The sequence below is a fragment of the Ornithodoros turicata genome, chromosome 2 (genome assembly GCF_037126465.1).
Source record: "Ornithodoros turicata isolate Travis chromosome 2, ASM3712646v1, whole genome shotgun sequence".
Lineage (NCBI taxonomy): Eukaryota > Metazoa > Arthropoda > Arachnida > Ixodida > Argasidae > Ornithodoros > Ornithodoros turicata.
The window spans coordinates 63,101,153-63,120,704 of NC_088202.1; the positions used below are offsets into that span (position 1 = coordinate 63,101,153).

The 19,552-nt window shown below is 46.4% G+C and overlaps 1 protein-coding gene across 1 annotated transcript in view; it reads right to left on the minus strand.

Annotated features, from left to right (window-relative positions):
- The window catches only part of LOC135385490 (venom metalloproteinase antarease-like TtrivMP_A), a 112,879-nt gene that overhangs the window by 46,735 nt on the left and 46,592 nt on the right, over positions 1-19,552 (minus strand). Inside the window, exons 7-10 of the mRNA XM_064614832.1 lie at positions 18,284-18,358; positions 15,310-15,449; positions 13,439-13,491; positions 13,264-13,372 (exon numbers count right to left, since the gene is read on the minus strand). Of these exons, the coding sequence (XP_064470902.1) occupies positions 13,264-13,372; positions 13,439-13,491; positions 15,310-15,449; positions 18,284-18,358 (377 nt within the window). The remainder of the gene's footprint in view (positions 1-13,263; positions 13,373-13,438; positions 13,492-15,309; positions 15,450-18,283; positions 18,359-19,552) is intronic.

A 19,552-nucleotide genomic window follows, 5' to 3' on the forward strand; every position in this document is an offset into this window, starting at 1 on the left:
TTCGCGAGAAGTGCATGTTAGTGTGCGCTACATGGACTATATATCCTAGTACAATATCCACAAACCCACTATCTGCATCGCAAGAATTGAAGATCACCCAGACGAAGAGGAATCGTCCGAGTGACCATGTACGGTGGCACGTTCAGGTTCATGGCCTTAGGAATGAATACTGAGTTTTAGCTGATCGGAAGTTCACAGCGATAACGTTTGCAAAAATGTGATAAGTCAGTCGGCTTATATCACGTTGCTTATCTTTGATTTGATAGCCTCTTTTATTGTGTCGTTTCCATAAAGTGTTGCCGATCTGCTAAAAATCCCGAAAGTATGCTTCTTTCGCATCCAAAATGTAGTCGCCGTCCTTCATCTAATCGCATTTCCTACGCGTTTGGCAGTGCTCCGTAGGGTACAGCCAATTTTCTCTCCTACGTGACTTCAATTTTCCCTGCATTAATTGACCCAATATCAATGATCCTATTGGCAATTAGTCCGAATCGAATGACTTCATTAATCTATGCTGCACTTTTAACCTCCGGCAGGTTGCACCGACAACAGTACAAGCATCCTTGATTTAGTTCTCACGACTTCAACTGATGCTGTGAGGTCAACGTCATATCCCAGGGGTCTGAGCGATCACTGTTAAAGAAAATAACGAAATTTGAGAAACAGCAGAGGCCATTTCGCTGGGAAGCAAGACAGAGCTGTGTCACTGTCACTCGACACTTTTATGACCCAGGGATCTGGTCCGAAGCTTCCAATGGGGAAGGTGGCCGACTTCCCGGTCACAGGGAGAGGCTACCATTTCCAGGAAAAGAAAACGGGGAATGCTCATGACGAAAAGGAGAGACTTGGACTCTGGGTGCTTCGTGCGAGCAGCACGGACTTGTATTCAGTTTTGTGATCAAGAGCTTCATTTATGTATTCCTAGTGTGGTTATAATATACAGTTGTTTGTTGGTTGCGAATATTACTGAGTCGTCTGAGTTTGTTTCCTCGTCGACAATTTATTCGACGATCGCGATCAACGTCATCTGTAACATTTATGGTGCCGAAACCCGGGACTTTGTGACTCGGACTGATCAGTGAGCGACCACACTTGGAGTACTCCACGGAAGAATCATGAGCACTTCATCAGAAGGTGTCACCTTCGAGAGACTGAAGCCGAAGCGTGCTGCACAGCGAGGGCGGAACACCAAAATCGTTAACGAGGTGAGCTCCGCTCTTGAGAGACCTGATGTCACTGTAGAAGAGCTAGCCATTTTCATGGAAAGACTAGAGGCTAGCAACAGTAAGCTAGACAAGATTAATGAAGATATAGAGCAACTGCTTCCCAGTGAGGAAATTGAAGAGGAATATACAGTAATTGCCGAGTATGAAGACCAAGCACTACATACGCTTGCCAGGTTGAAGTGTGCAATTAAGAGACTGGGTACAGGCACAAACGGAACATCCCCACAACAGGTCATGACAACGACCGCGAGTCCTGTTCCCGAATCTCAGCAGAGGTCGCCTGTTATTGAACAAGATACATCCGCAGGAACCATGAGCGGGATAAAATTGCAGAAATTAGACTTGTACACCTTCAGTGGTGATATGTTATCTTGGCAACCATTTTGGGAGCAATACCGCAGTGCCGTGCACGAGAATCCAAGGCTAAACACAACCGAGAAGTTTCACTATCTTCGATCTCGGTTGACCGGCCAAGCGGCAGCGGCAGTGGCAGGACTGCAGACCACCGAAGCCTGCTACAACGACGCCATCGATATCCTGACGAAGAGATTCGGCGACAAGAAAAGAATTGAGCAACAATATCTCTCAAGACTGCGGTTGCTCAACCAAGTCAAGTCGTCGAGTGACGTGAAAGGCCTGAGGCGCCTGTATGACTACGTCCAAGGAAATATTAGAGGTCTGCAGGCACTCGGGGTAAGCCCTCTCACATATTCATCAATGATGTGCGATATACTCCTGAAGGCCATGCCACCCGACATCGTTGTTGATTATCACCGAAGTGTTAAGCAGGCAGTTCGTGCTGCTCAGGCATCAGTAGAAGCGGAACTGTCCTCCGAATCAGAACTGCACCAAATATTAGATTTTCTTTGTGTGGAGGTAGAGAGCCGCGAAAGATGCGACACTAGCAGTGACCCACAAAGGAATAACAGCAGAAATGGATACGACAAGCGCCCAGATGGAAAGATGAAACATCCTACTGCAGCAGTGCTCCATACCAGTGCGAAAGAGACCCCTCAGTGTTTCTTTTGCAAGTCACAGACCCATTCAACCGAGAGCTGCAGGGCATCATTGAGTTTGGAGGAAAAAAGAAACCGGCTCTCACGCGACATGCGATGTTTCATTTGCACATGGCGAGGACATAGATCAAGGGACTGCCGTCGGAAAATCACGTGTGCAACGTGCAAAGGTCGCCATGCCACAACCATGTGCGATCCATCGCGTAGGAAACCAGCGCTACAAGAAGACAAAGTCGAAAGCATCAACCTCTTTGCTACTAACAAGAACACAGTTTCTAAATTCGACTGTGATGTTCTTCTTCAAACATTTCGAGCGTGGGCTGTGGCTGAGAGTGATTGCGACTATGTACGTGGCATCATTGACGGTGGTAGTCAGCGGACTTTCGTGAGGGAAGACGTTTCGCGAAGACTTAACTTGCCTTTCATCCGAAAGATTGATCTCCGCTTGAGCACATTCGCTGACGACACGTCGGCACCCAGCCAGAGGCGGAACGTTGTGCGGTTGAGGCTTCGAAGCCAGTTTGAACAATCCGAATGCGTCTTGGAAGCCATCGAAATCCCTATAGTCTGCAAGGACATGGCTGCCATTCCGGCGAACGACGCGTTCGTCAAGCAGTTGAACGAACGTGGAATGAACCTCGCAGACAGAGTGATGTTTCCCAATGGAGGAACCGCAAATGGAATTTCAGTGCTGATTGGCTCAGACCAGTTGTGGAAACTGGTAAAGACTGATGTTCAGCACAATCCGCAAAACAATGCAATGGTGGCAATCAACACCACCTTTGGCTGGACGCTTCAAGGACCAACTATGACAAAGAGCTCGCTTTCAAGCCAGAGCAATTCCCTGGTATGCGTACTGCGTACTGCTGTCGAAATTGAAGATGATACCTCAGTGGAGTTACGGCGGTTCTGGGACCTCGAACACATTGGAATTACAGAAGATGGAAAACAAGACAAAGGACACAAGGAACTGCTAGACAGTTTTGGAAAATCCATCAAATTCGAGGACGGACGTTACCATGTGAATCTGCCTTTCGAAGAGGAATCAAGTGGCTACCTGCATGACAACAAAGCAGTAGCATACAACAGACTTCACGGTTTAATGAAGAAATTACATCGGAATCCTGATCTTCTGGAACGGTACGACAACGTCATAAGAACCTACCTGGAAGACGGACACGCGGAAAAGGTACCACCTTCAGTGCAACAACAGAACACAGGACAGGTATATTACATGCCACATCGTCCCGTGCTTCGTGAGTCGTCATCTACGACAAAACTGCGCGTCGTCTTCGATGCCTCGAGCCATGCGGAGGGGAAACGATCATTGAACGACTTCCTGCAGAAAGGACCAAACATGGTCCCCGACCTCGTGCAACTTCTCCTAAAGTTCCGGCTTCACAGGATTGCCATAACAGCAGACGTTAGGAAGGCGTTTCTGCAGATAGGTATAAAACAGGAAGATAGAGATTTCCTTCGATTCCTGTGGTTCGCCAATTCCCCTGCACTCAATAACGAAGAACGCGAGCTGGAAGAATGGCGGATGACTAGAGTGCCATTTGGCACAACTGCGAGCCCATTCCTTCTCGCTGCCACTCTTTCGCATCACCTGGACAAGATGAAAGATGAGTTCCCTGAAACCGCGTCTATGCTAAACACGTCTATGTACGTTGATGACCTCATCACCGGTTCTGACACATTGGAAGAAGCCCGACGGATCCACTCTGAGGCAACCGAAATAATGAAGAGGGCAGGAATGATATTGGACAAATGGTCGTCCAATTGTAGAGAGCTTGAAGACGTCTTTGGTCCACCAACAGATCCGATACTAACTCTAGGACAAAAGGAGGAGACGAAGGTACTTGGAGTTGTTTGGCACAGAGACGAAGACAACTTCAGGTTCAACCCTTCCACCATCATGGAGTTCCTGATAAACCAGCGAAACACAAAGAGGTGCGTCCTCCAGGCCTCCGCCAGAATATTCGACCCCCTGGGATTTCTGTCGCCGTTCGTGATTCGAGTAAAAGTACTGTTCCAAAAACTTTGGGAGCTTGGAGCCGACTGGGACCACGAACTTCCAAGTGACTTGTGCGCAGAATGGAGAGCCTGGTGCAACGACATTCAGAAACTATGCTTGTTAAATGTGCCGCGGTGCGTTGTCCCTACTGCTGAGCATTCAGGATACACCTTGCAAATTCATGTGTTTACCGATGCAAGTCCGCGCGCTTACGGCGCCGCAGTTTATCTTCGAGTGGAAGCAGAAACGGGACACGTTTTCGTAAATTTACTGACAGCGAAATCACGTGTGGCTCCTATTAAACGGCTGACACTACCTCGATTGGAGCTGATGGGTGCACTGCTGGGAGCTAGGCTAATGAAGTGTGTGGCAGGAATCGTCGCTCAAGGACCAGTTCAGTGCTACCTATGGTCGGACTCTACTGTGGCACTCTGCTGGATACATTCACCCGCATCGAAATGGAAACCCTTCGTAAGCAACCGAGTGATGGAGATCCAGTTGCTGACAGACCCATCGAGATGGCGACATTGTCCGGGTCACTGCAATCCGGCGGACCTGGTCACAAGAGGAATCTCATCAGACGCCCTCGTTGGTAGTTCACTTTGGTGGGAAGGGCCGCCATGGTTGCGAGAGCACGAAGAATGTTGGCCCAAATCATACACTCCAGCCCCAGAGGACAGCAGTGAAACGCCAGTGACAGAGGAAGAGCGGAAAACATCCAAAGACACAGATCCGCAAGTCGTGCTGCAAGTGTCAGACAGAACGCAATCGCTGTTGGAGATTGATCGCTACAGCAGCATGTCCAGGGCCCTACGGGTGACTGCGTGGATGCTACGATTTATTAATAGATGCAGACGTACCCACATGGATACTACAGGACCACTCACCGCTGAAGAGCTGCAATCCGCGGAAAGCTATTGGTTGCGGGAAACACAGCGCGATGCCTACCCACACGAGATCAAGAAGCTTCGTGAGGGATGTCCAGTTCCTCCTCAATCCAAGCTGCTCGAACTGAATCCTTTCCTCGACGATGAGGGGTTATTACGGATGAGGAGCAGACTCGAGCACGCAGAAATGGGAGCAGCAGTGAAACACCCAATCGTACTCCCTCCAGATCATTCCTTCACGGAGCTCCTCGTGACAAGTGCACATCGGCGTATACTGCATGGCGGAGTATTGGAGATGATGACCGACATAAGAGACCGCTTTTGGATCCCACGGTGCCGTCAACTTGTGAAAAAATTAATTCGAAGATGTAGCCTGTGTCACAGGCAAAAGTTAAAGGCAGCAACAGCACCCATTGCGCCTTTACCCAGTGACAGAATCAACAAGCAAGACCCATTTGCTATCGTGGGTATTGACTTTGCTGGACCCCTCTATGTTAAGACAGCGGACGGAGAGATCAAGAGTTACATAACCCTATTTACGTGCGCAGTGACACGAGCCGTGCATCTTGAGATCGTGTCAAACTTGACGACTACGAACTTTCTCATGGCATTTCGTCGCTTCATATCACGCAGAGGGTTACCGCAAGTCATTTACAGCGACAACGCTTTGACATTTCGAAGAGCGGCGAAAGACATACGCTGTTTATGGGAGCTTCTGAGCAGCCCAGCCGTGCGCGATTTCTGTTCCCTCCACCGCATCAGGTGGAAGTTCATTGTTGAGAGAGCCGCCTGGTGGGGTGGGTGGTGGGAGCGTATGGTTCGTACCGTAAAAACATGCCTCCGCAAGACTTTAGGCAGATCACGGGTAAATTATGAGGAACTGGAGACTATGCTTCAGGAAGTTGAGGCGGCTGTCAACTCCAGGCCATTGACAACTATATCGGCCGAAGCGACGGAGATGGAGCCGCTAACACCAGCGCATTTTCTAATCGGCAAGCGCATCTCTATGCTTCCATCTCTACCGTTACCCGTGCCTCCTGGTGCAAACGTCGCAGAGGATATGAGACGCCGTCTCGCGCATCGCCGACGTGTCGTCGAGCACTTTTGGAATAGATGGCAGCGCGAGTATTTGCTTCAGTTGCGATCGGCGCACTTGGACAAACGCAAGGGAAACCACAATTTAAAAATTGGAGATGTGGTGATTGCACATGACAGTAACGCCCCTAAGCTAAATTGGAAGATGGGAAGAATTTGCGACCTCTATCGCGGCCGTGACAACAACGTTAGGGCTTGCGAGGTAGAATTGCACAACAGCCACCGACTCAGGAGAGCTGTGCAACACCTGTATCCCCTTGAAATGAGCGAAGCTCATTCGGGGGGAGGATGTTAAAGAAAATAACGAAATTTGAGAAACAGCAGAGGCCATTTCGCTGGGAAGCAAGACAGAGCTGTGTCACTGTCACTCGACACTTTTATGACCCAGGGATCTGGTCCGAAGCTTCCAATGGGGAAGGTGGCCGACTTCCCGGTCACAGGGAGAGGCTACCGTTTCCAGGAAAAGAAAACGGGGAATGCTCATGACGAAAAGGAGAGACTTGGACTCTGTGTGCTTCGTGCGAGCAGCACGGACTTGTATTCAGTTTTGTGATCAAGAGCTTCATTTATGTATTCCTAGTGTGGTTATAATATACAGTTGTTTGTTGGTTGCGAATATTACTGAGTCGTCTGAGTTTGTTTCCTCGTCGACAATTTATTCGACGATCGCGATCAACGTCATCTGTAACAATCACACTTTCATCCGTCTTTATCTCGACATCTCTTTCCCCCATAGTGCATCCCGACGTATTCTCACTAGAAACTACGCTAACACTCTTAATTCGGTGCCCTTTCTTGTAACTTTTAGCAATGTGTAACCTTTATATAGACGTAGATTGCCAAATATCGTAGAGGTTACACGTTCGATACCTCTATTTAGAGGTTAAACACGACTTCTAACGTGACACTGGAGGAGCAATAGAGGTTACTTCAGTGTTCAACGGAAATCCAATCGTCGTAACTTATAAATGTACCCTTTATAGGAACGTTGTAACTTCTAAACGAATTCCGCGTTTGAATTTCCTTCGTTTGTTTTTCTTGTTTCTTTGCAAGGTAACCTGTATAAAAGGTACTGCTCAAAACTCACTGTGTTCTCGTTCAAGCCGCACATTCAATCACTCAGTACGAGAGTGCCGGATCAGTGTGCGTTACGTTATTGTGTATCTGCGTGTGTGCGAACTGCGGATCGTGTTCAGAATTGTGAAGAATGCAAAAGGGTCAAGTGACGGAACCATATCAGGGTATTTTTACGGTATGTTCACAACAAAGTTTACGTGGTTACGTTTTTGCTGGACAATCTAGGAACACTAATCACAGCACAGTCTGTCTCTCTAACACGGTTCAACGGTTCAACACAGTGTGTACGTGTGTGTCTTACTTCCGTTATTTGCTTAGTCCTTTGTCATCCTTGTGTTTTACTTCTTCGTGTGCTTCTGATAAACCATAGCCGCGTCGCTATGTGTCATTCTGACATATCAGAAAGGAATAGAAATGTTTTCGTCGTACTGGAGAGGAAGTTGCAACAACGTGAGGAATGCAAAGAGTATACCTCCTTGAAACTGAATGTCGTTCACCACAGCTGAAGTGTTAGTATCGTGACGTCCTCGCGCTCTTGCCTCAGCTGTAGTTCCAGGTTTGCCAATTAAATAATACATATGCTCCAGTTGCAATTATTTCTTTCTTTCATTTGTTGTGCATGTGAATCTGTACATGTAGTGATCACGCACTTTTCGTCACTGGAAGCCCTTAGATGAATTACGTATATTATACCTATATGTTCCGAATGACAGTATGCGTTCTGCACTGATGAGAGCTCATTTTGAGCACCATTTGTTCTGTAGCGTCTGTGAAGAGGCGAGAGTCTTAGAGACAGCCACGCCTGTTGATTATCCTTCGCTAAGAAATTAGCTGTCTGAGTTTTACGACAGTTACTACGAAAACTTTTACGAAAGATATGTTGAAAGCAATTGGAATCTACTTGAAACAAAAATGCACAGCCTGATGAACAAGTACATCTCTACGGTATCTATAAGCACTAACAAGCGTTCGCCCTGGTACAATCGATCTCTCCAACGACTCGCTAACAGAAAGAAGAGTCTCTACCGTCGTGCTAGATCAAGTCGATGTAATAACGTCTGGTCATTATATCACTTGGCTGCACATGCTTATTCCACAGTCGTCACGCAGGCAAAGCACACCTTCTACCACAATACCTTGCCTTCTATGTTAGCACGGAATCCCCGAAGGTTTTGGGACACTATCAACCCTAAAGAACACGCACTTTTGCATCTCTCCTTTGCATCAGGTGATGCCGTACCGTGCGAAATGCGTGCCAACATCTTAAACAACTATTTTTCATCTGTCATTGCCACTGAAATTTGTGACCCCCCTCCCTGTTGCTTTGTCTACAACTCTTCCCCTATGGAAAGCATCAGATGCAGCCCCAATGGTATCGCAAAACTTATCGACAATTAAAGCTCTCCTCATTCTCCGGCCTCGATAATATTCGACTCCAAAGTCCTAAAAAACACTAAACATATAGTCTCATTATTTTTCGCACTAATATTCTCTCAGTCGCTTAGGACAAGAGACATAAATTTGGACTGGCGCCTTGGTAAAGTGGTCCCTATAGATAAGAACGGAGACAAAGGTACGCAATCCAAATATAGACCCATCTCACTGACGTCTGTATGTTTTAAGCACTTAGAACACATCATCCACTCCCTCATCCTTCTGATCCTACCTTCACCGTTTGTTAGTTTATCCTTTATTTCCTAATTATTTTCTTTGCTTTTTTATTTATTTTATTCTTTCATTTATTTTCTTTCTTTGCAGAATAGCAAGCCAACGTCCCGTTTGGCTGTCCTTTCCCACGTTTTTTTTCCTTTTCGTCTAATGAATATACCCCCCCCCCCCCCCCCCACTCCCTTGATTACAAGTTTCTCGATTCCCAAGGTTTTTCCTCAGAGTGTCAGCATGGATTTAGGAAGGATTATTCATTAGAGATCCAGTAAGCTTTCTTTACTAATTAAGTTGACTTTCTTTACTAATTAATTTTGACTCTAGCTATCAAACTGATGCCATTTTCATAGACTTCTCCAAACCGTTCGATAGAGTTCTCCATGCTTTTCTGCTATCTAAACTTCAGGCATTAAACATTGACCCTCCCACTATTTAGTGGATCCGTAACTTCTTGTCTAATCGCCAGCAGTGTGTTTTTGTCAATAATACCTTTTCATCATTCGCATCTGTCACCTCTGGCGTTCCACAGAGGACAATACTCGGCCATCTGCTATTCCTCATACATATCAACGACCTTCCTTTATCATCAATATCTACTGTAAGACTTTTCGCGGATGCCTGTGTAATTAATCGTAAAATAACATACGTTGGCGATGCTGATGCTCTGTAGGCTGACCTTCACAAAATAATAGACTGGTGCTCTCGTTGGCTTATGCCATTAAACACTAACAAATGTAAAATAATTTCCTTTACTCGTAGCCATGGCATTATTAAATCTCGCTACTCACTCTGTAGTACACCTCTTTCACGTTCTCATAGCTACAGATATCTCCATATTGTCTCTGATCTCTCCTGGGTCTTCCCATATTTCACACATCGTGTCCGAAGCTAACAAATCTATCGGCTACCTGCGTCGTACCTCAAACTCGCACCCCTAATTTCAGGCACCTTGGCTACATGAGTCTCAGAGTCCAAAACTAGAATACGCTTCATCTTTGATCCTTTTCAAGATTATCTCACCAGAAAGTTGGAAGGCGTACAGAACCGTGCAGCCACGTTCATTTGTTCTGATTATTCACCTCATACTAGTGTATCTGGGCTCAAGAACCGGCTAGGGCTACACAATTTGTCGACAAGACGAAATGTATTCAGACTATGTCTCCTGCACAAACTGTATTACCACCCGTAAAATCTTCCTAATTTGCCAGACCCTGCATCTCATATCTCTACCAGTTTAGATCACCTACTACAGATTAAACACCCTGATTGCCGCTCATCATCTTTTTCTGGATCATTTTCCCCCGTACAACATCAGAGTGGAATAACCTTCCTGAAAATGTTGTCCGCACACGCGACAAAGATTTCAGAGCTTCTGTCGTACATCTATTACCTTGAAGCATCATTATAGTAATGTCCAATGTCTAGTTATTGTCGTGTATTTCGTTTTTATCGTGTTGTATTTAATCTTGTGTTGTATGAATTGTGTATGAAAAGTTAATTTTTACCCCTCCGTCATGTAATGCCCGAAGGGCCCTTGACGTAAAATAAATAAATAGGCTCATAGGATTACCCTAAGACACCCTTGGCAAATCCATAAGACATCCTAGGATTACCCCCAGATGTCCTGGGTTACCCTACGAAACTATGTGGTTACCTTAAATATTCTGCGGTTTACGCAGTACTTTCTGAGGTTACCAAAGGAACCCTTGAGGTACTACACCTAGAGTACCTGGTATCTCCTCAACTTATTCTGGATAATGACAACGATAGTGGGGTGGCCCGCAAGCAACATGAAGAACTGCTAACGGGACCCCAGCACTACAAGTCTACGACAGTGCCTTCTGAGGACTTGGGTTACCCCAAAGCAGGGCCTTTTGCATAACCCGTGGTATAGGATTAGCCCAAACGCCCCATAATACCTTAAGTCCTCAGGCTCTGGGATAACACCAGGAACAAATGTTCAACAGGGTGTCGCTTATGTCCTGGGCCTGCTTATGCTGGCGGTTACGACGTGAATCAATACCAACTACCCCGTTTCCAGACGTTTACTACTACAAGTTTTCCCGTCCATTTTAGTCCAAGTGCCACCTGAATTAGTCCAGGTGCCATCTGAAATAATCCAAGCGCCATTAAATTTAATCCAGGCGCCATCTGAAAAAATCTAGATGCTATTCAATTTAATCCGGGTGCAATTTGAACTAATCCATGGTATTTTTAAGCACTCTAATTGTATATTCACACGAGGGACGTCCCAGCAGAATGTTCTAGAGACATGTAGTGGAAGGAAAAGTAAAAAGCTGCTGACGGGACTTAAGTTCTGTTGCGTGTTATGTTAAGCGTTCGCACGGCGCCGAGATATCGGGAGTTGGAGCGGAAGTATAGCAGACGACACCATTGGTCATGTCGTCTGCTAAGGAATATCTTGGGACTGATCTGCAGGATATTCCACGCGGTTAGCAGAGCGTGAAAAGGCGTATGCTCATAGCAGACGACACCAGTGATCCTGTCGTCTGCGAATGAATATTTTGTGACTCAGCCGCAGGATATTCCCTGCGGTTTGAAGAGCACGGAAAGTCATCACGCACATCCTAAAGCTTCGCACCACCAGCACCACCAGTGGTGTCGTCCGCTATGTGAGTTGCAGAGAACAAAGCCAAGGCTGATCGGCGGGCACGAGCCTCGCGTTCGTGATCTAGTCAGTTTTGGGCTGACCCACTGGTTCTGTTTGCCACGCCGCTGCATCGACCCTTCCTCAATGTGGTGACCCGAACGTGATATCCACACGCATCGACACACGCATGAGAGGAGCGCATCGACATCGGTTCGCTGAAGCCTGCATTCCTATTCTCGAGCAGTTCAACCAGTTCGACTGCAGCCCTCACACCCATCGTCAGGAAATCATTCCCAATCCATGTGCGTTTTCAACTCCCCTTCTCTCGGAGAGGAGGGGGGAATACTGTAGAGGACAAAGCCAAGGCTGATCGGCGGGCACGAGCCTCGCGTTCGTGATCTAGTCAGTTTTGAATTGACCCACTGGTTCTGTTGGGCACGCCGCTGCAACGACCCTTCATCAGAGTCATGCCTTTTCGTGCTCTTCTAACCACATGGAATATCCTGCAGCTCAGTGAGAAGATATTCTGTAACAGACGACAGCACCAGTGACGTTGTTTGCTATGCTCCCGCTCCAACTCCTAATATCCCTGCGTCGTGCGAATGTTCTACATAAAGCGGTAACCGCATACGACGATTTCTCGACGGAAAAAACGGCCAACTTTCTCACCGGCACGACAACTCGACGGAGAAACGGCGGGACGAATCGCATGCACAGGTTTCCACTGCCGCGCACGGTTTCGTTAGTCCGTGTCGAATATTGACTTCAACTTAACTTATCAATATTTTGCTACACATAGAAAAGTTATAGTGGCGCACAGAAGAAGTTCTTGAGGATATTCTCAAAGCGAGCGCTACAAAAGCGCCCTCAGACAACAGCGGGCGGGCGACAGCATGCTTCCCAGTTCCCAGGTTGGTCATACGAGCAATCGAAATGCCCGCCACGTCCGCTTTTGGAACGATAGCGCGTGGAGCGGTCCTATTGGCTGCCGCCGAGCGGCCGCTTCCGCCCTTCGCCGAATTTTTCTGTCCCCGGCTGTCGTCCAGAAGTCGGTGACGTTCCCATTGCTCTCGTCCACTCACCGGAAAACGGTGACGGTGGCCGGTTTTCCGTCGAGAATTCGTCGTATGCGGTTGCCGCTTTAGACACAGCAGAACTTCATCGGCAGTCTTTTTTTTTTTTACTTTTCTTTCCGCTAGAATACTCTACTGGGATGACCCTGGCGCGAATACACGGTTATAGTGCTTAAAAGCACCATGGATTAATTCAGATGGCACCTGGATTAAACTGAATATCACCTGGATTAAATCAGATGGCACCTGGACTAAAATGGACAGGAAAACCTGCAGTGTCGGCCAACATGTCACCCGCGGGCTGCCATACCGAAAACTTATGGTTCGCATAAATTCTCAGGGCGTTCACTCTCTCATTGAACTGGAGTATCCTCCATTCCTCCATGAGCGCCACAACCTCCCTCGTAATATTTTTTTTTTTCTATGCGCTAAACCAAAACAATCTGTTAGAGAGTTCTTCGAAGTTGAGGTACAGAGATGTCCACCTATTACAACATTCGGCAAGATGACTGGGCGTTAGTGTAGCGTACGAAATGTAAATGTAGAGGCAACCTACATTCTGCGAAGTCATTAGCCTGAGTGGAAAAATGACTTACAAATGGGCTATTTCGTGTGTGACGACCCACAATGCTTCATATGTCTCAGGGTCGTCTTGGGCCACTCCAACCTTGAAAGTGGTGCAAGCTCTGCCAAGGAACGAGTACCCTGAAGCAGGGTGCGGTAATTAGTAGACCAGAATCACCAAAACGATTCAGATAAAGCACGTCTTACCCATGACCAGGCCGCTGACGAAGCTTTCAGATATGATGAACGCCAAGTTCCGCCTGCGCACCGAAACAGACATGATGAAGCGCCTAAACACATCAGTTCTCAAACCATTCGAAATTAGCCCGAAAGGGGACCTGGATAGGTTTTGGATAGTGGAAAAGATTGGCTTTATTGTCTAGTCTGGATCTTAATGTATACTTATTTTGGTTTTGCTGATTTGCAGTGATCCGTGAATTGTTGGCACCGCCTGATTCACTTTTGTATTAACTTTCGTGTCGTACTGGCATAATGACGGCTCTATTTCCTTACATTTTGCACCGTTACCATCGCTGGCTGGATGCCGCTGGTGTTTGTCGCATTCAACTAAATCTCCCTTCGTAGTATCAGACAGGCTCAGATCATTCGCTCAGGCCAGCCTAGAACTAAGCGTGCCCACTTCATATAGTATATATAGTTTTAGCGTAGCATGAGCTTTTTATCACTCGCTCGGCTGTAAGTCAGTGTGCCTCCAGCAGCACTAGGGGCAGGTCCCGTTTGTGTGCCTCTAAGGCCCTTTTGTGTGTGTGCGTGTGTTCCGTTGGAAATGTCCATGCACATGCGACAATGGTGATTTACTGGACCGACGAACACCTATGTAAATCAAATTTCTTGGCTTAGGGGAAGCTAGAAGAAGATGAAGTGAAGTGAAGCAGCTGGCTAAAGAAATGGGTCCGAGATTGATTGGTGAAAGCTTATTCGAAAACTGTTTAATCATACAACGCGCAGTATGGTACGCGCGCGAATCCCGGTGCCAGCTGTGCTGTCTGGGGTACTTCCTGGGTTTTCCTTAGGCGCTTTCCGACATATGTCTGCACAGTTCCCTTAGAAGTCGGCCCCGGACGCACATTCCCCCAGGGCGTCAGTCGAGACGTTGCCCACCTCTGTGAGGCCCACAACGGCGAACCTTTTCACCACCGTCATCGTCATGGTACGTGCAGAGCCAAAGTATCGCCAAAGCTCGCCGTCAGGCTGCACTTCAGCGACGGCCGCTACAAGGAAAAATGGAGACTGGATTTTTGTGGAACATTTTTCGCTGGAGGTTCTTATCTGTGAAACAGAGGTTTCGAAAGCCTCCAAAGTAAAATTTAAACGTCGAGTTTTGTTTCATTAATGAGGCGGATGGAAGTGAGTTGCTCACTGCTCAGTTCTTGGCCTTTTCGATAGCGCCACCTATTTATGAATTATTCAGCCTTTGTGAAACACCTTTGTGAAACATCAAGTATACAGGTAGACGGATGTTTCAAGAAAAATTAGCCAAAGTTTAAAAAAATTGATAATTGCACACCAAAAAGAAGGACTGCATAGTGTTACCAGTGGTGTGAGGATACTCAAACTCTTTTCTTTTTGTAATTAATTAATTAAGTAAGTAAAATGTATTAGTCGTTTTTTTTCTAGTTATGAGGACTAGAGCAAAAAAAAAAAATTCAATGCGAAAGTTTAGCGGCCCCTACAGCGACACGAAACCCGCTGATTGCAACTTGGGACCTCTAACGGATCCTTTTTTTCCCGGCTCTAAAGACTAACTTACGGGTTTGCAAAAAAACTGACGCGGTACTTGTCATTCATTTGTGCTGGGCGCTGTAGATGTCCTAATAAATAAATAAGTAAACAAATGCAACTGGTTTTTAATACAAACCCCTAGTATGCCGAAGAGTGCAAGCCCCTGTCGCAAGACACTGTTACAAGGTCTCGCAACAGTCGCAACATGTATGGAGCAAGAGTGCGATTGTGTTTGTTTCCTGTGAATCGGCATATTCTAGGTATGAAAAATCCAACAACAATATGTCCCTATCATGACGATTTGGTAGTTTAGGCTAATCAAGAGTTTCACTTACCCAGTCATAGTGAAAAATATGTCAGCCTGAATGTACTCCTTGTGGTTTCTGTAATGCTCATCGATGAGCAGTAGTGACTCCTGGTCGAACATTAAGTCGGAGTCGATGTAGCTCCCCACGATGTACGGTTCGTCTCTAGTCTACAATGGTGCACAGGGAAGTTACACGATTCAGTGTTCAGAAGATTCTGATGCTCCCCACAAGATCATAGCTGGATATAGGGACATTCTTAAGGAGATAGGCGATAAATCTTCACTGACTGTGAATGCATGCTTGAACAGGGTCTCCCATAGCTATAAGGACAGGATTTTATCAAATAGAAAAATTCATGTACTTAATTATCACACATCACGATATACATTCTAGGTCCGACCATATACAGGGTGTCCCAGAAAACGTGTCATTGAATTATAATTTAAAAAAAACTACGTCACCTACAATCACGCAGCTAACGGCATTTGTTCTTATTAGGATTTTGCCACCTCCTGATGTACATGTCATGTATTGTAAGTTTAATTATGTAAATATTTGTGAACTGAACTCGGAAATTTGCCAAATGAAGGTCACTTTTTTTACCCCACCAACATGAAGAACGTGTCGAATTCACTCAAATTCATGATAATTGAGAGTGATATTCACGAGCTATCCCATCGAAAAAAGTAGCCGAACATCATGCTTTTCGGAGCACCGGACCATAACGCGCGATGACTTTTTGAGCGCAGTCGCTCTCAGTCCGACGAAAGGAGGTTCCAAAGCCATCCCACAGAGTGATAGTAAAAAAAGTAGCAGTTCCTAAAATTGGGAGAGTGAAAGCATTATCCCAGTGAAAGTATGACGCGATAAGCCATGCCTGTGTTATCTCTTTCTGCCATGCCGGGGTGGGCTGGGTTTCCAACCTCCTTTCGTCGGACTGACAAAGACTGGGCTGAAAAATTAATCGTGCGCTATTCTGTGGGAGCTCCGTAGAGCATGATGTTCAGCTATTTTTCCCGATGGGATAGCTCCTGAATACCCCTGTCAATAATCATGAATTTGAGTAAATTAGACACGTTCTTCACATTGGTGGTGTAAAAAAGTGACATTTACTTGGCAAATTTCCAACATAAGCTCGCAAAAATTTACATAATTAAACTTACGTTACACGACATTCACATCAGGAGGTGGCAAAAACCCAGTAAGAACAAATACCGTTGACCGCATGACTCTAGGTGGTGTAGTTTTTTTTATTTTAATTCAATGACAGGTTTTCTGGGACACCCTGTATATTCTAGGTCAAGTTAGCCACCGTATACTCGCAATTGCAACCCCCTTATGGGATTGTCCTAACTAAATTTAACTACTCAACTTTTTAATTACTTAGGGCTGATATTTGGCGCAATAATAACAAGTTTTCCTTCTGGTGAGCTAACCATTACCTCGCGGTATCGTTTTCCTACACTCCCACAGTCGAAACCTTGCACTAGGTGCAAAATGTCAGAGTAAAGCCTAAGGTTCAGTGGATCAAGATATTTTGTCTTCATGGGGAGCTCTGCGAAATGAAGCGCAACACTGTCAGCCACTATTGGCGTACCGAGAAGGGGGCAAGGGGGGGGGGCGTCCCCCCCCCCCGCTCTGGAGCTCAAAGGTCTCTTGTGAAAAAGTGTGCTCTTTAGTCATAGGTCGTCATTATTATTCTCAGATGTCATAATAGAAACCTCCAAAGACACGTACAGTCCGCAAAGTCCGCATCCAGAAAAAGAGGTGGGGGTGGGGGTAGGGAGGGGGCACGTCATTACTTAGTGGGCGTTTTTAGTCAAAATTTTCATTCAATTACGAACTACCGAATTCTTTCTTCTCTCGGCGTCACCCAGTGACCACCCCTTCACTTTGCGCGTCAGGAAGTTGCACTACAGGATATGCGTCCCCGCTACAGAGTGGTTTCGCTTGAAAGAAATGGTGCGACCAGCAAAACAAAATATCCGGCACCTGCTGCTGAGTTTTACGGATAATTTGTTGCATCACAACATTCCTCATTAATGTTAGCACTGGCAGTGAAAGGGATGGTCGCATCCGGAAACCCATTTATGAAACCGATACCACTGTTTCGGCATCGGCCGACAATCTACCCGGCTATTCTTTTTTTCTTTCTTTTTTTGCCCCAAAGTGTTTACATATTAAATAAATGAATTTTAAAGACCAGCGCTGCTTCCGCGGCCGCAGAAGCTCCTGTGACGTGACGTCACTCCCTAAGTGGAGGAGTAAGAGGGCGGCGCTCAGAGGCGAAAACCGCCGGCCACACGTCCGGTAACTCCAAGGGACACCTGCACGGCCGCTGCATTCCTTCCCTCGAGGACGCGCCCTCATTGGTTCTGAGGGAATGACGTTTTCTCGTTTTTTCAGAGAGAGAATTCCTGCATGCTCTCAACATCCGGCGTCTGCTCTGGTAGTGTATTTCGTCGAAAAAACAGCCAAACTACGCCACTGTTTCGCGTGGGATTTTCGACACCTTGATCAGTGGTCGACGAGGAATGAAATGGCACTGTCGTTTTGAAATCTATTGAAACAAATGCGACCTTCCCTTTAAGACAGCCATTTTCCACACGCAGCTACGCGTATGAAACGGCGTACGCGTGCAAGACCACAGGCAGACTAGTTTGAAACACATAGATTTACGACAAGATCGCGAGTGCACGTTTTGTTGTTCGAATCGCTGCCGCCGTTTCTACATTTTGACGACCCAACTGACCGCCACTAACAACGTTTTTCGTGGATGTTTTGACAGGGTTTTCGTGACAAACGATAGCGCTAAGTAAAATAATTTTGGTTACATAGTGATTGTTGAAATGCGTATTTTCATCTCAGAACAACTTGTTTTTGCATTCTAGTGCTCCTTTTATAGTGGTGCCGTCGCTTTTGTCCCAGACACTTTCTATCAGCCGATTACTCGGCATCTATATCACCACAACTATCGTGAAAACAGGTGACAAAGACTTACGTTCCAGACAAAGGTTAGACCGACGATCGCTAATTGAATCCTGGGTTTTGGCACGGTTCTGTATCTTATGTTGACCTGGGAAGAAAGAGACGACTCAATTGGCATATCAGGACAGAAACACAAGCACTGGAACATGCGGAATTTAGAAATTACTACTCATAGAGAAAGACACATTTAAAACACAAAGCCACTATGACTCACTGTAACAAAATGTCATGATCAGGGGATGTCATTGCAGATTCCTCATTTCTGTTTTGAAGCCCGTGTCGAACCGTGTAAGTTTATACATTACATAGGGGCGTTATGCTCTAAGCAGGGTTGTGACAGTTGGTTTTCGAAGCGAGTTTTTAACGTCGAATATGCGTTTCCTTGGATGCCGATTCCGTAGATTTCGTCCTGTTGCGTTCTCCGTCCGTCCACCTCCTCATTCCAATACACTCTCCCAGGCGACGCCATAGCCCTGATGCACCGGCTGGCGCACTGCATACTTCTCTCTTGCAGTATTCACCGGCAGTGTGTGCTAATACTGTGGTCGATGTAGCGTCTCAACTAATAGGCAAGCGACTGTCAAAAATGATTTAATTCAACCGGAAGTGGAGAGCATACAAAGGAATGTTCTGGACTCGCAAAGGGGAGTCATGATAACCTTCCCATATTTCTCGTGTAGTGGTGTCCACCCTAGGCCAGCTTCCATTGGTGAACCAAAAATTTGTGGACGAATAATGTAATCAATGCGATGACAATCCGTTAGCCTTAGACGTTCGTCTTCCTTCTAATTGCTTCTCTTATGCTTCTTTTCTGCTTCCTATATTTGTTTATATACTTTGGCTAGTGTTTTGGCTAATAGAAGGTCTGGGATCCATTGGAGAACATTGCAGTTTAAACTGCCATACCACATGGGACACAAACTCAGCCGCTCGCGAAAATCTCGGAGAACGAACGAGACACGTCTGAACAGGTCCAGAGACGAGGTGCAACTCACGCTCCAGCTCCAGCTGACGAACTCCGCGCTTCCGCACTTTCACGTGACGGAAAAGAGCGAACCAGCTTGCGCAGCGCTGCCTGATTCGCCCTTCTCCGTGACATGCCACGCTGTGACCGGACACCTCACTCACCCCGCTACGACGCCGACTTTTCTTCAAAATAGGATTTCTAATGCTAACGCATTAAAACCGTGTTCTTGCCTTTTTGGTACATTACTCCTTTCAAAGCGCTCAAACACAAACACACTACCACACACAGGGAAACGACACACAACAAGAAGCGCTC